The 15,730-nt window shown below is 36.5% G+C and overlaps 2 protein-coding genes across 2 annotated transcripts in view; both read left to right on the top strand.

Annotated features, from left to right (window-relative positions):
- LOC142350989 (uncharacterized) overlaps nt 1–3,632 on the top strand; it is a 60,821-nt gene extending 57,189 nt beyond the window's left edge. The window contains exons 3-4 of the mRNA XM_075403020.1: nt 205–243; nt 3,532–3,632. Of these exons, the coding sequence (XP_075259135.1) occupies nt 205–243; nt 3,532–3,632 (140 nt within the window). The remainder of the gene's footprint in view (nt 1–204; nt 244–3,531) is intronic.
- Nucleotides 3,633–5,964: 2,332 nt separating this feature from the next.
- LOC142350366 (uncharacterized) lies at nt 5,965–15,331 on the top strand. The gene is made up of 4 exons (XM_075402210.1): nt 5,965–6,080; nt 12,840–13,001; nt 13,163–13,396; nt 15,210–15,331. Exons 1-3 carry the CDS (start codon nt 6,064–6,066, stop codon nt 13,386–13,388), a joined length of 405 nt encoding a protein of 134 aa, XP_075258325.1. The 5' UTR covers nt 5,965–6,063; the 3' UTR covers nt 13,389–13,396; nt 15,210–15,331.
- Nucleotides 15,332–15,730: the final 399 nt, after the last annotated feature.

Here is a 15,730-nt window from a genome sequence, read left to right as displayed (position 1 = left end):
GACAAATTTAGAGTTTCTGTCCGATTTATGTAACTTTTGGTTTTTTATATCATTACATACAAACCAGCTCGCCTAGGCGAGTTTATTTACTCGCATTTGTCGCAGTTTTGTTGTAATAAATTTTGAGAAATTTGCTCATTAGGCATAAATTGAAGAATTTTTGGTGAGATCGGGGAGGGGTACATTAAACTGTTTTGTTATTAGATGAACAACCTGGAACGTCGGCCCTGAGTTCATCGTCAGGTCACGCCACGTTCAAAAACCAATTTTCATAAAAAGCAGACTTATATCCTCAGATCAAAAATGGGTCCAGCCGCTCAATTCAGATCTAAAATGTTATTTTGGCAAAAATACAACGCTTTTCCTATAACGAAAGTTATAAATTGCCAGTATTTACAAAAAAAGTGAATAGACTAACTAAAAAAACTCATTGGAATTTTGTAAAAATAGGATATTAGAGAAAAAGACAAATTTGAAATATTTTTCTACGAAAGGTTGTGTGAGAAAAAGATTTTCATCTTTCGACCAATATTAAATTGCAATAAATTCCAAAAGGTGATATTTTTTCGGATTGGTTCATTTCTGCGAAAATTATGCATTAAATTTAACGTCGTTTTCTGCATAATTTCGCAAAAAATATGAGTAGTATTATATAGCTGTATTGGGGTAGGGGGGGGGGGTTATCCTGCCATGAGGATAATAGGGTATAGAATGCATGAGGATAATATGGAGTGGTATATCCCATGAGGATAATATGGAGTGGTATATCCCATGAGGATAATATGGAGTGGTATATCCCATGAGGATTATATGGAATGGTATATCCTATGAGGATAATATGGAATGCTATATCCTGTGAGAATAATGGGTTATGGTATATCCTATGAATATAATATGGAATTGGTTATTGTATGAGGATAATATGAAATCACATTGGAGCATATGGAATTGTCAATTTTTTTAACGAGAGCCTATAAATTCTCGGCATAAATCAACTGATGAAAATTTCACTTTTCGGAAACGTAATAGAACGAAATGGTTGCTACTATTGCAACAACAGATTTGAAAATAATACACGAAAATAATTTGTTTGTGAGGGAATTTTATCAGAGAGAGTACAGAGAGAAATATTTGTACTTTTTAGCAACTTGTTTGCATTTGGATCCTAACATTGATCTTAACATCGCGCTCAAACTACATCCCTTCCGGGGGCATAATTGGTATTGATAATTCATCACTCGACAAATGTTTTAAGTCTTTCAAAATTCTGAGATTACACGCTATTCTCCAGGACGCTGCCGGTTTTGTTCATGAGTTTAGCAAAAAGGGACCGGGTTACTCATACGTTTTACCTTGTGCAGTCACAAACGAGTATCTTGGTCACGTGACCGGCCTTGCATTTTGTTTTTACGTGAAAACTTTCAAAAGACGATTGTTCAGTATGTTGGAATGCTGAAATCACGAGCGGTTGTTCTCGACTTTGAAGGTTTTCGGAATAAATCTAGCTTCATAGTTAAACAACTTGCTATTGCTACTGAGAACTTTATCGAAATAATTTCCTTTCTACCTCCCAATTCATACAGAACGCTCTCTTCAAGTGATCAAAAGTCTTACCAGTGGGTTTCTAATTTTTTGCACGGTCTTCTGTGGGAAACGGGAGAATATTCGTACTGCTATTTGCAACAAATGATAGACAGCATTATTCTTCGATTTCCATTAGCGGTATTTTACGCCAAGGGCAAAGAGAAAACAAGTACTCTCACGGAACTACTTCAGAAAAACGTAATAAATTTAGAGACATTGTCTTGCCCAAACGTTGAACATTTGAAGTTAGATCGAGAAACTCTTATTTGCAACCTACATGCACTGAGTTGCCCAAAGAGACAGAAGAGCCGACATTGCGCGAGAAAAAAAGCCCTGTTTTTCTATCACTGGTTGATGAATGAATCGACGTCCAGAGAAGACAAATCCATCACTGCTTCAAGTGAATTTATCTCCAAGTTTGACAATTTTTAAATTTGACAATATTTTAAGCGGGAACTTCTTAAGCTTGAAAATTACAAACTAACTGTTTATGCTGATACACTATGGTACCAAAAAGCTACGTACACCTAAAGATTTTTTTAAAAAAGCATTACAAACACCAAATAACATTACACTTTGAGAAGAAATTTGATCTCTAATAACGCATCATTAAGCCTTTAGCTCTTTCAATGTCTAGCAGACGGTTTGTACAGTTGTCATACAGGTTTCTCACGACTTCTGCGTCATTTTCATTCAAATTTTCAGACTTTTTCTAAATTTTCCAAAAACTGTCTGTTTTCGTAGTCGCTGAATTCAAAATTGCCCTTAAATTTTCGATATGATTCAGACCCGGACTGTATGCTGGCCATTCCATACCCTCCACTCCTTCTCTTGCAAAAAATTGCCGATCTTCGATTTATGCACGGGAGCATTATCTTGTTTAAAAATAATGTGCAGAAAATGTTTTTTTTCTTGGTAATTTTTCAAAATATCCAAATAACCGGCAGCGTTTAGCTTGTTTGGACACTTAACAAGCATTTTCCGTCCATCTGATCGTTTTGCACTGCAAAATATAAATGATCGTTTGTCCGAACTCAATTTTTTTTTCTTTTTTAAGAAATGTTGGTCCATTTCTTCGAAAAAGTCAAAAAATTCCGTCACCGGAGCTCCCTTGTTTCATCAGTAAAAAGCCATTTTGCCAGAAAAAAAGTCAGTTTGAAGCTTTTCTTCAAACTGACTTTTTTGCAGCATTTCTTGAAACAACATCATATTTTTGAGAATTCGCCTAACAGTGCCTCTGGAAATTGTATAGTACCAAAAGAAAGCCTTATGGTTCACTCTAATGCGCTCCAGTGAAGTTTTGATATCTTTCAAAATATCGCAAGTTATTTTTTTAAGCATCTTTTTGACAATTTTAGGGGTCTTCCGCTTAATTTTTGGGCCTCAAAACTCTTATTTCTCAAGTAACATTTGTATGCATATGTGTACTGGATCTTGATTTCAATTTGAGTTGCGTTTGTATTTTTGTCCATGAAAATCCGACATCTCGTAGCGCAACAACTTGGCAAACCGTGCAAGAAAAAAGTAGTCTTTTTAACCATCTTTTCTGTTTAAGCGGAGAAAGTGAAAATGTAATTTTTTTTAAAACTTCTTAATTTCGTACCTTTTTTCATGTCTTACCGCAAGTTCTGCTTATGACGCACGAATCATGCTTTAAAAGTAGAAATCATGATGTACGTAGATTTTTGGTACCATAGTGTAAGTTCAAAAAGTGATCCTAAAATGTTGAAAGTATGGTTTAAGACTTAGAAATTTATGATTCATTATTGATGTTCCATGACGCTTGACTCCGAGATTTTTTCCGAAGAAAGAAGAAAGATTTTTTTAAACCATGTATAAACAAGATTGGAAAGTAAGTGGACTCCAAGTTATTTAACAGGCTTGTCTTGAACAAAAAATGGTCGATATAACTTTAGAAACACCTTGAACGCGGCGTGTCGCTGAAAGATCGAAGTCGAAACAGGATTGTGAATTGGCTTCTCAATAGCTTCAATAGTTGCACGCACCCACTCCACTTTGTGGGTTTCAAGAACTATATGCTCAACTGATTTTTGTCCACTAATTTTTGCGCGAACGATGTATTTGACGTCGAAAGAAATGATTGGTACCAGTAGAGAGACATACAAATTTCGACTGCTTTAAAATGTTATTCAGGCAAAAAATTTTTAGTAACTATTTCGTATATCACCGAATTTTCTTAATCATTACCGTGAATTAGTATATTTTGATGATTATTTTAGCTTAAACAGACAACTATGTAATGTGGATAACCACCTGACCCAATAGCAAGAATGCCATTAATCTCATTGCGGTTTTTCAATCAAGACGATCTTTTTTTGACTCTTAATAATATATGTTTCGTTTAAATGGACCATTACACATCCATTTGTTTTGTCTTCTTTCTTGAACATATAAGTTTCCATGAAAAATTTGTTACTTTGTTTTTGTTTTACCAATATTTGTTGCAATTTTTGGTGTCTTATCTCTTCGTTTTATTACAGAAATTTTCACCTCTGATCATACCAATTGGGCCGGGTCGAATGTCTTACATAAAAAGCTCCCATTTTGTTGTGAGAGAGGGGGTAATTTGTCTATGCGGGGTAAAATGATGTAAGAGTGTGCGGTATTTTTTATCAGAGGTGGTAAAATGAGGTAAGAGCTGGGCTGCAGTGGGAGGGCTTTTGAGGAATTACCAACATGACTAAAATTGCCATGTAAGAGTGGGCTACAATGGGCTGCAATCGGAGGACTTCTGAGGAATCACCCCCGACTAAAATTGTTATGTAACAGTGGACTGCAATGGGCTGCATTGGGAGCACTCTTGCGGAAATACTTCCCCTGACTAAAATTGACATGTAAGAGTGGACAGCAAAAGGCTGTAATCGGAGGACTTTTGAGGTATTACCTCCCCTGACTAAAATTGCCATGTAAGAGTGGGCTGCAATGGGCTGCAGTGGGAGGTTTTTTGAGGAATTATCTCCCCTGACTAAAATTGCCATGTAAGAGTGGGTTGCAGTGGGCTGCAATGGGAGGACTTTTAAGGAGTTACCTCCCCTGACTAAAATTGACATTTAAGAGTGGGCCGCAAAAGACTGTAATCGGAGGTTTTTTGAGGAATTACCTCCCCTGACTAAAATAACCATGTAAGAGTGGGCTGCAATGGGAGGTTTCTTGAGAAATTATCTCCCCTGACTAAAATTGCCAGGTAAGCGTGGGCTTTAATGGGCTGCAATGGGAGGTTTCTTGAGGAATTATCTCCTTGAGAAAAAATGCCACGTAAGAGTGGGTTGCAGTGGGCTGTAAATGGATGACTTTTGAGGAATTACCTCCCCTGATTAAAACTGACATGTGGGAGTGGGCCGCAATGGACTGCAATGGGAGGACTTTTGAGGAATTACCTCCCCTGACTAAAATTGCCATGTAAAACTGGGTTGCAGTGGGCTGCAATTGGAGGTTTCTTGAAGAATTATCTCCCCTGACTAAAATCGCCGTTTAAGAGTGGGTTGCAGTGGGCTGCAATGGGAGGACTTTTGAGGAGTTACCTCCCCTGACTAAAATTGCCGTGTAAACGTGGGCTGCAATGGGCTGCAATGGGAGGAATGGGACTTGCAATGGGAGGAATGGGAGGAATATTGCAAGAGAGAGGGGCTATTTTGCTCAGAGGGGGTAAAATGAGCTAAGAGCTGGGCTGCCAAGGGGCGTAAAATTGTGTGAGTGTTTGGGTTTAATTTTTTTGAGGGGGTAAATGATATAAGAGTGAGGGGTAGTTTGTTGAGAGGGGGCTAATCTAACAAGTGTTATTCATATATATAGACCGTCAAGAGTTGGACAAGCATTGATGGTCTGGAGGTTTAGGAGAACCAGCTGAAGACACAGAGTTTGAGGGTTCAAGACTGGCAATCTTCCAAGTATGGGGGCTAACACAATGTAAGATTGAGGGGGTAAAATGAGGTAAGAATGAGCGGGTAATTTGTTTAGAGGTGGTAAAGTGATGTTAGAGTTCGGGGTTGATTACTCCATTACCCCCGAACTCTTACATCAATTTACCCTCCCTTGACAGACCAAAAAGATGTAAGAGTGGGGGATAAATTGTATTTACGCCTAACTCTTACACTTAGTTCCCCCGTTAGAAGCCTAATGCAGCCCAAAAAGACGTAAGAGTTTTGAGCTGCGTTTTCCAAAAAAATCCTCCCATTGCAGCTCCACCCTTACATCATTATACCCCCCCCCCCCAATTGGTTGTTAGGAAGACAAGAAGACGGACTTTTAGGAAAAAGATTAGTCATACTGTTGATTATATTTTCTCGTAGTTCTAAAACTGTACTAAGCCTTGAAAAAGTGTTAAATTAATTCACAATCCAACTCCAAATGAACAACAGTCCTATAAAGAAAGTGCGCTTTTCTCGTCAAAGACAAAACTCGAATAGCGATGATGATGGCCTTTACGCAAAGCTGGATTTGACAACTCCCTTTCCTGCAATGAATTTTCGATCCAGGTAAGTGTAAGAGTACCCCAAAATATAGTTTTATGAAAACTCTTCACCTTCAGGTTTCCGTGCACAATTTTGGATCTATGTTCTCCTCTCCTATCTCCCTCCAGCTGGGGTATATAACTTTTACACACCCGGGCCCTCGTTCATTTTTTTCATAGCAACTTGCTATATGGCCACCGATAATTTGTAACAGGGGGCATAAAAAACACTGGGGACGAAACAGAATAGATCCCAACTTTTTTATCATAAACAATTGTTGTCGTTGAAAAGTCTCAAAGAAAAATGCGATTTGTGTTCCGAAACAATCCAAGAAAACGGTTGAAGTAACACTTTTGAGATCAATTGTTTCAAATTCTCCCCAACTTCTACGTGGGACATTTAAATATAAATTTTAACCCCCCTTCTTCCACAGTAACGTGCTATATAACATTACATGACTTGTAAGTGGGGGCTTAAAAAATACGGGGGTGGGGTTTAATTGAAAGATAATAGGTTCGACGAATGCAAGAGTTTTACAAGATAGTTTGTTCATTGTTAAAGGCGACATTTATGTTGCAAGAAAATATATCTTGCAGTAAATGTTTTTCAGAAAACAGAGCAGATAAACTGGTATCATTTTTTGAGCCAGCAATTAAGTCCTAGGTAATGTTTTTTGAGAGAGTACATTCAAAATAATCTGGTAATGATTAGTTGCCAATAATTTGCGTACCACTGTTATTGGGCAAACCTAAAATTTCAAAATTTGTTCCCTCATTGTTTTGTTCTTAACACACTTGATGTCTGGTCGAATTATATGCTGAAAAAGATTTTTAGCTAATACTGCTAATAAATCTAAAATTTTGCAATTAACCCCGACATTTGTTCAAGTTTCATCGCAGAGTTCTACTCGCACACAACCCTAGTCGAACTCCGAATCTTATCTTGCAAGATATTGCAAGATTCTTGCAAATGACGCTTATCTTGCAAGATGCAAGATCCGGACGCCTATCTTGCAAGAACCTTGCAAGATCTTGCAAGATAGACGTCAAAAAATGTTCCTGAAAAGTGAAAATTTAAAGTCCCATTAACTCAAAGATCATTCTCTCTTATGAGTTCAGACGTCAAAGGGAGAAAAGGGTTGGCGAAAAACGACTTTTTGTTCTGTAAATGAGACTTTTCTGTGGGTTCATTCACCTTAAATCATTAATAGGTAGCAGGGACCCAAAAAACCAAATGTCAGTAAACAATTGAGAAAAAAAATGGGTAGTCTCCCCAATAAAGTCAATCATACGTTTTGTGTTACGATATTATAACGTTTTTCAATGATTAAACATTTCTGAACGCCCATTTTGCAAGGGTCTTGCAAGAATTCGTCGTTTATCTTGCAAAGGGGTTCACGGGTACTTTAAAGTGAGTACCCCGTATGACAAAGATAGCATCAAATGCACTAGAAACATGTCAATGATATGAAATAGAAGGACAATAAGTTGGCTCGAAAAAAGATTTGGAGAAAAATATTTTTTGTTTTTGGTCATAAATTTTTGCAAACTGAAATAAAACAATTAACACCTGAAACTACATTATATGCAAAAACGTATTTGTCAAAACTCAAAGTCGACCATTGCCATATCGGTTGACCTAAAGTTGACCATGACCATATCGGTCGACCTAAAGTCGACCATGACCATTAGGGTTGACCTAAAGTCGACCAAGACTATTAGCGTCAACAAATAATCATTTCATACCCAACGTCGGTCGACCACTGTCTTTCTGTACCCGATATTGGTCGACCACGGTTTTTTCATAATTCGACGTCTCAACTGGGGTATCGGAGAATCAAGCCACCCCGTAGCGACTTAACCCGCTGAAGAACATAATAATTCGGGGATGTCAAGCGTGTATTTTATCACGGAAGTGTGGAGAACAGATTGAAAGTTTTAAAAATGATCCATGTCAAACTTTCAGCAGCTATAGACCATTTACTTAATGCGTTTACCTCCATACAAAATCTTGTGAAATTCACTTACTCGAAGCCAGCAAAGTAGCAATTGCTCTGCAGTTTTAGTTGGAAGTGTTGAAAAAATTGAATATGCAAATAAGTGAGCTTGAAGTGAACAAAACTGTGCAATCAATGATCACAAAAAAAGAACAATTATAAGCAATTTGTGAACAACAGTTTGCTAGCACGATCAACTGGAAAACATCAATAAAAGTTGGGATAATCAGTTTCGTAACGAACATTCTGCTTCGTATTGCGACACAATAAATTTCCTGTAGAATGCGTCCCATCGGGGTAAAGACAACGGACGCGAGCGAGATAAGTCAAGTCCTGTGAAATCGTTCAGTAAAAACGTTTACAATTTCCTGTAATCGAATTCAGAGGCCATCCTAAACGCGCAGAACGTGTGTTTTCCAATCGACATAACAGATAAATCAGTTTCGCAAGCACCTGAACCGATCTATTTGGAAAAACTTCAGATAGCTTTACGGGTATCTACATAGACTCAAAAAGTTTGAAAGCGAGAAAAAAGTCAGAAAAACACAGAAGCCCAATACTAATAAAATATATGGTGAACCAAAACAGTTAAACAGTTTCAGGAATAGAAAAAGAGAAATCAGATCACTTGATTTCCTAAACGCCTAATTTATTGCTAATTGTCTGTTTTCAATAATCGATCTTTTGATTCCTATTAGGCAGTTGTAACTCCATTTGACGTTTTCTAATATAGGAATTATTGTTCTAATAAAGAAGTTTTTGGTCAAAAAATTGTCAAAAAAGATGTGTGATAATGTGTATAATGAGAAGAAAAACAAAAAGATTAAAGATAAATTTTTTTTTAAAAAAAGAAAGCGATGAACGTAAAAAAGTAAAATATTGTTTTTGCTTCAAGGTTGCTCTTGTGAAACAAGATGAGGTTATTAGAATTAAAATATTTTGAGAGATAGATAAACAACCTTTAATTCATATTTTACCATATTTGTGTATGTTTGTCTGTTTAACTTAAAGAGGCGTGGATTTTTTCATTGAGTGCGGTAGTGTCAAATTTTGCTTTTATTAGAGTATTCTCTAACACCAGAAGCCAACAGCGCAGTTTATAATATCTGTTGTGAAAATTCGGAACAGTGAAAAGGAGAAGAAAAAAAGAGAGAGTCAAAAATTGGAATGAACTGATCTTGCTTGAGCCTCATATTCAAGGCCATAAACGCACCTGAGGAAAGAAAAAAGAACTGATTTAAGCCTAAAGATAAAGATTTGGCAATCTTATCCGCAGTTAAATTGTTGTTCAGAGAAAACTTTGTTAGTGAAAGCTTCAAAACAAAAGAAGAAACATTTCTGAAAAATTGCACTTTTGTACTTGAAAAGGGTACAAAAAGATAAATGCAATCTTACTACCCAAGTTGAGGTCCCAAACGGAAGCAAGTTTGTCGAGACGGAAGATGAACGCACGAGGGGGCGTCGTGCGTTCAAAATTACAAAGTCTGGAAACATAAAAAAACGTACGGAAGTCTGAAAATGAACGCACGAAAATCAGTTGAAGACACGAAAATCGGGTGAACGTACAAAAATCTGGAGAACGCACGAAAGTTTGGACATGAACGCATGAAAGTCTGGTGAACGCACAAAGGTCTGGAAATAGGTGCTTGGCGTCTGGGACGGTCTGCACATACTGGCTTCCGTCTGGAACCTCAACCTGGGTATTTTTTGTAACTTGAGGTATATTATTATCTTAACGATTCAGTTTAACATTAAATTCATGCAAAGTTTACCTTAAAATTGATAATTCTAAGAGATTTCCTTTCAGTTTTATGGTAAATTTGCCATCACGTTTTTGAGTGTGATGGTTGCATGTCTGTTAGCAACAAATACAGTGAAAAGGTTTAATAAAACATTTTTAAGTCCAACATGACTTGTTTTTAGCGGCTTACACCTTTTCACTAGGAGAAAGCTCGACAAAGAATTTGAAAACGAGACAAAAATTAGAAAAATGAGTTTGCTGCATCCGATCTTACCCAATTGGCAAGAGTTGTTATCTATGCCCGTTTTTCTGGTCACCAAAGCGCATGTCAACATTGATGAGTTTAAGAAATTTAATAACATCAAATATTTTCAACTGTAACTTATAGCTGTAACTGAAAAATTTCTAATTGTAATTGTAATTTCACTAATTTGTATGTCATACGGACTGGGTACAGTTCTGAAAATATCCATTCCCGTATTTAGTTTTAAACCCCATTTTTTTTCTTTTTCAGGGGCAGTTAATTAGTTCAATTTCCTTATTCTTTATTTCAATCAATCATCATTGTTACAAACTCCTAATTGTTTATGTTCGGGAAACTGTCTATTAACTTTTGTAAATGAATTTAACTTCCTTTCTTCTGCGTGATCGCCTTGTGATTTCTTTTAACTTCCTTTTTAACTTAATTTGTATGAATTACTTTGTTCTGTCCTTTGTGTTCGTCATAATCACTTGCAGTTTAAAATAAGTAAGCTTTCCAAAAGTAAGCTCATAAAGCAAAGTTGCCATTCGCGACGCGAAAACTCAATTCGGAAAGTAAATTTCTAAATCAGTCTTGAAAAGTTAGCAATCGCATCCAATTGCCTAATCTGACTAAAAGTAATCAATCGTGGCTTAATTGACCAAAGATCCAGTTCAACATTTTAACATGGCACAGTCAGCAACTGAAACAAGAAAAACTCTATCCTGCATCTCGACGCGTTCTTGGAGAAAGCAACAATCACACCACCCATTTCGTTGGAGAAATTGACGAAACAATGGAAACTCGCACTGTTGGCAGAAGAAAGGATAAAATTAGAAATTCTTCTCAACGGACCATCCACAGGAGTCACATACCCACCACAACCTGTGAATGAGGAACCATTGGAAAACCACACTCAGACAACCAAACGCGATAGAAAGATTCGCAACCAACCTTCAAAGGCGACCTGGCAAAACAAATGCAAAAAGATTGAAGAGATCGGCCTTTTGTGCGCCGATAAACCATGGAACATTTACGACCAAAAGGCGAAGTTACTTCTAAATTTCTGGATTGGAACAGAAGGCCGCAGGATCTTCAAAAGCAAACACCCACATTTCCTCATTGAAAAAGAGCCAATGAAAGAACTTTTGCTCATAGTGGAGAAATCCTTCACAAAAACCCGAAACGTAACATATGACAGCTTTGTCTTTTTCTCATTGAAACAGCAAAAAGGAGAATTTGTGAAGAGAAAAAAACGTAACAACTGCTGATCCTTAAATCACTTTGCTGAAAGGTGTCGGAGACCTATGAAATTGCAAACTCAATAGTCACACCCATAACAAAAAGACGTTAATCAGATTGACGTAACAGCTAAAAAAAGTGAAGACGAAGAATCCCTAAACTACATATCCAGAGAACTATATGAGGAAATATATGACTCAAACTGCGACTCTGTTTCTGACAACTATGTAGCAGCTCTCTCCAGAGATATGGCCAACCAACTTGAACCACTTAAAGCAATAAGTCAAGTTGGAAAAACCACAGCAAATTCAATGATCGATTCTGGCAGCGTGCTTAGCAACACAACAAAAACTTTGGCAACTAACATCTCAAAGACTACCCCAACAGCCCGATTGATTGCTTCTGCACGTGAGAAAGACCTCAAAACACTTTCAAGCGAACCGGTCAAGTTCCTCGTCAAAATTGCCACCACAGTTGTCTAGAACCACTGGATTTGTGAGTATGCTTGCCTTACAGTGGTAGAGGATGGCCACAAAATCATTACTGGAAGAGACCTTTTCGGTAGTCTTGCCTTGGCAGTGGTACAACAACAAGCAAAAAGGGGTAAATGCGTTAACAATATTGATAGCTCTATATGTTAAACAAGCTATCGGGTCGAAATTTTTAGATCTAGTTTCAAGAGTTGGTCTATCAAAGACACATGTCGTTAAGTCAAAGTTTCACTAGAAATTTACTGCAAAGCACCAAAAATGTAGTGGCGTTCTATATAATCTACAACCTAGAGTTACTACTGAATTAGACCAACTGCAAAAAGAAGGACATATCGAAAAGTTATCTAGGTGTTCTGACGAAAACTTCTTTTCACCGATAGTAATTACAGCAAAGATAGATCAACCTATAAAATTAGCATTAGATTCTAAAGCCCTAAACAATTCCTTTCTTAAAAATAAAGATCAAATGCCCAACATAGAAATGTTAATAGTTCCATTTTAACATCATCTTACAAACACACAAAACGGTCAACAACAATAATTTTCAACTATAGATCTCAAATAAGCATACAGTCAATTACAATTACATTACAATACAAGACACTGCAAAACACAGTAATTTCAATATCATTTGTGGTGAATCTACAGGTACATATAGATTTAAAACCGGAATTTACGGCCTCACTGATATGTCAACTGAATTTCAAAAAGCAATGGACTACAAGTTTTTAGTCTCCAAAACACATTGTTTGTTAGATGACATCAAATTAGCTAGCGCCAGATCAGAATCCGACCACATTAATTACGTTATCAAATGCCTCAATAAATTAATTGAAGATAATTTGCGCATCATTCTCCAAAAATGTCACTTTGCTAAATCGGAAATCGAATGGCTCGGTTATAAAATTACTCAAACAGGTCTTTCGCCACTCGAAAGCATCCTTGATGAGTATCAATAATTTAATATCATAAAATGTTTGCAACTTTAACTTATACCTGTAACTGAAATTCTTCTTATTGTAATTGTAATTTCAATAACTGGCAATTGAAAAAGATTTAAATTGCTTTATAGTGATACCGATATCTACAGCAATCGTCACAACTTTGTAACGAACACATACGCTAACGTACAATCTCACTACGCAAACGTGTTTGCAACCGAAAGCAGCATGGTTGCCAATTATCGGCCACAGAATGACCAATCTGGAAATTCCTTCCAAACCCCATTTTCCGGGTATTTCCCATTTAGCCTTAGCCCCACTCCCTCCCCCATGAAATTATAGCCCCCCATTATGGTATAGATACCATGATGAGGGGCTATAGGTTATCTGATCACTAAGCTGGGGGGGGGGGGGGGGCTATAATAGGAAAGACCCCATTTTCCAATGTTCACAGTCAAAATCAACCACAAACCAGTGATAGAGGATCCATATACGAGAACTTGAATAAACCATCGTACTACGATAATCTTGCCGAAGTTGGCTCTCATTATCAGAACATCAAAAAACGAAGTCAGCAATTTTCTGAATTCCCAAAGGCTGATGAATTTCAGATGATCAAACGAACAAGTCCGCACAACTATCGGTCACAGTTTATAAATACATTGAAAAGAGAACAATGATTAGAAAGGTACGTAAAATAGTAGCAGCCCGGGTCGAGGTTTTCGGGTGAATTTTTGTAAGAAACGCGGTGAATGCGGCAAATTTTCGAAAGAAATGCGGTGATTGCTGCGAATGCGGTGAAAGAAATTAATTCGCCGGTTTTCACCGCATTTCTTACAAAAATTCACCGGGAAATTCTCCGCATTTCGTACTAACCTGATCCGCATCAACATTTGTGGCAAATTCTTATAAGAAAGGCGCTGAATGCCGTGAATGCAGTCAAAAAACAATTCACCGTATTTCACCGTATTTCTTACAGAAATGGTTATATGGGCTTAAAGGCACAGGGGAGGGGAGATGCATAATTTCAAAAATTGCAGTTTGTTAAAATTGGGTAGAAAAGAGAAAAAATGAAATTCTTGAAATTATGCATCTCCCCTGCCCTGTCCCCGTAAGCCCATATACCCACTATTTCTTACCAAAATTCACCGAAATTCAGAATTACAGAAATTCAGCGAATTTGTTTTTCATCGTTTCTTTAATCTGATTTAAGTTCACAAGAAATATCATAGAACTAAGTGACGCAGTGGAATAAAATTTAAAAATGTAGACATTCGGCAGGTGAGAGGTTCGAACCCGTGTACGGAGGTTTTCTTTTTTGTGAGAATTGCGTTAAATGCGGTGAAAATAAAGAGATCCCTGCGATTCACCGCATTCACCGCAAAAAAGATATAAGATATAGGCGGTGATAATAGTTTTATAGCATTTCTTACAAAAATTCACAGAACAAACCTGCGTTTAAAATGGATAAAAAAGAATGCGGTGAATCCGTCAAATTTATGAACTCCAAACCAAAAGCGTTGAGAAAAAATATCGCCGTTTTTCAGTGTTGATCTTATCCAAATGGCAAGTATTCTGTTCATGTCAATTTACAATTCTTCAAAACAACCATTCTTCAAAATAAAATTTCAGCTTAACTCCCGTCAACAACGTTTGCTTTATGTGCGACTCAGACTCCCGCGTGGGTACTTGTAACATTTATTTTGTGCAGCAAGACATAATTACTAAGATAATTGGACTTTTTGATGGTTTCCTACACGATGGCTTATGTATAAATTGTGTGTATACTACTACAGTAATTACCAGTTATAAACCACAAATGTATGACATTATTCTGCTCAGACCTAATATGGCGGTATAGGTGATTTTCAGATTATTTAGGACAATATTAGTCTGGGTGAACTTCATGACCTCGACATAATCATAATGAAAAAAGACTGCACATAAAGAAATTTAAAATATTTTGGAGAAACAAATTTTAAGAACTGAATCAAGTTTCTATGCTTGCTATGTGCTGGTTCAGCGATGAAATGCTCTAAGACTCAAGTCCGGGTAATATCATGGAATAAATTTCAGCATTGATGTTACCCAAACTCTACAGTGAAATCCTGGCGTTACAAAAATCTTACAAAAATCTTAATTTAGAAATACTGTAAAAAGCTTGGCTTTCGGCGTTTTAATTAGAAATTTTTTTAGGTTCCATAAAACATTATCGAATCTCATTAGCCTATGCGAAGCACATTAATGTCAATTTTAATTTGTTTTTGCCTTGCTAGAAACAATTGAATTTATCCATAAACTTTTCTTAATGTTTCTGCTACAGATCAAATGAAAAAAAAATATTTAACTTTTCTGCATAAAAAAATGGTTCTGAAACAACTGATATTTGATGTCAGGTTTTAACTAACTGATGAAACTGTTTGAAAATTCTGTGAAACAAAATAAAAATACTTTTTTATTCATGTTATGGAGTCACTCGCTATAAGAGCTTTTTGTTTCAGTTTTCTTTATGATGCAAAGAATGGAATAAACCAGAAATGAATATTTCCACTCAAATGAAAATTTTCGAGAGAAAATTTTATATCTATTAAGTATCTTGGTGGTGGTCCTGTCAATGTTGGGGTGAAAAAATTCAATTTTTGAAAACCCATGATATTTTTGACTAATTTTACAATCATCGAACGGTTTCGGAACTAAATATACCATATACTTAAAACTATATGTTTTTAAAATATCTAGTTGAGAATATGTTTTCAGGACTTAGAAAGCAGAAATTTAACAAATTTTAGGAATCAAATATTTCGAATATTATTAAATGGTTTTTTATCCCAGAGAAGTCCTCCAATACATTTGAGCTTTGATAGAATCTTCTTTGATTCCATACCAGCTTGTTGAAGATTGCTTGAATCCTTACAAGGATCATATATGATTTTCATATGTGCATACTTGGGTTCTTACAACGATCCTAGTTTGAAAGAGAGGAAAATGTATAGGATTCCAGAATGATTACCAAGAAATCACG

Source organism: Convolutriloba macropyga, chromosome 12 (assembly GCF_964194025.1).
Source record: "Convolutriloba macropyga chromosome 12, txConMacr16.3, whole genome shotgun sequence".
Lineage (NCBI taxonomy): Eukaryota > Metazoa > Xenacoelomorpha > Acoela > Convolutidae > Convolutriloba > Convolutriloba macropyga.
The sequence above is the reverse complement of the archived record's forward strand: the minus strand, read 5'-3'. Positions and strand labels throughout refer to the sequence as shown.

Bases quoted from the DNA above. Each gene is read 5' to 3' on its own strand.
- LOC142350366 (XM_075402210.1), top strand. The intron at 13,002-13,162 runs GTATTTCCCATT...CAATGTTCACAG, and splicing joins TTCCAAACCCCATTTTCCGG to TCAAAATCAACCACAAACCA.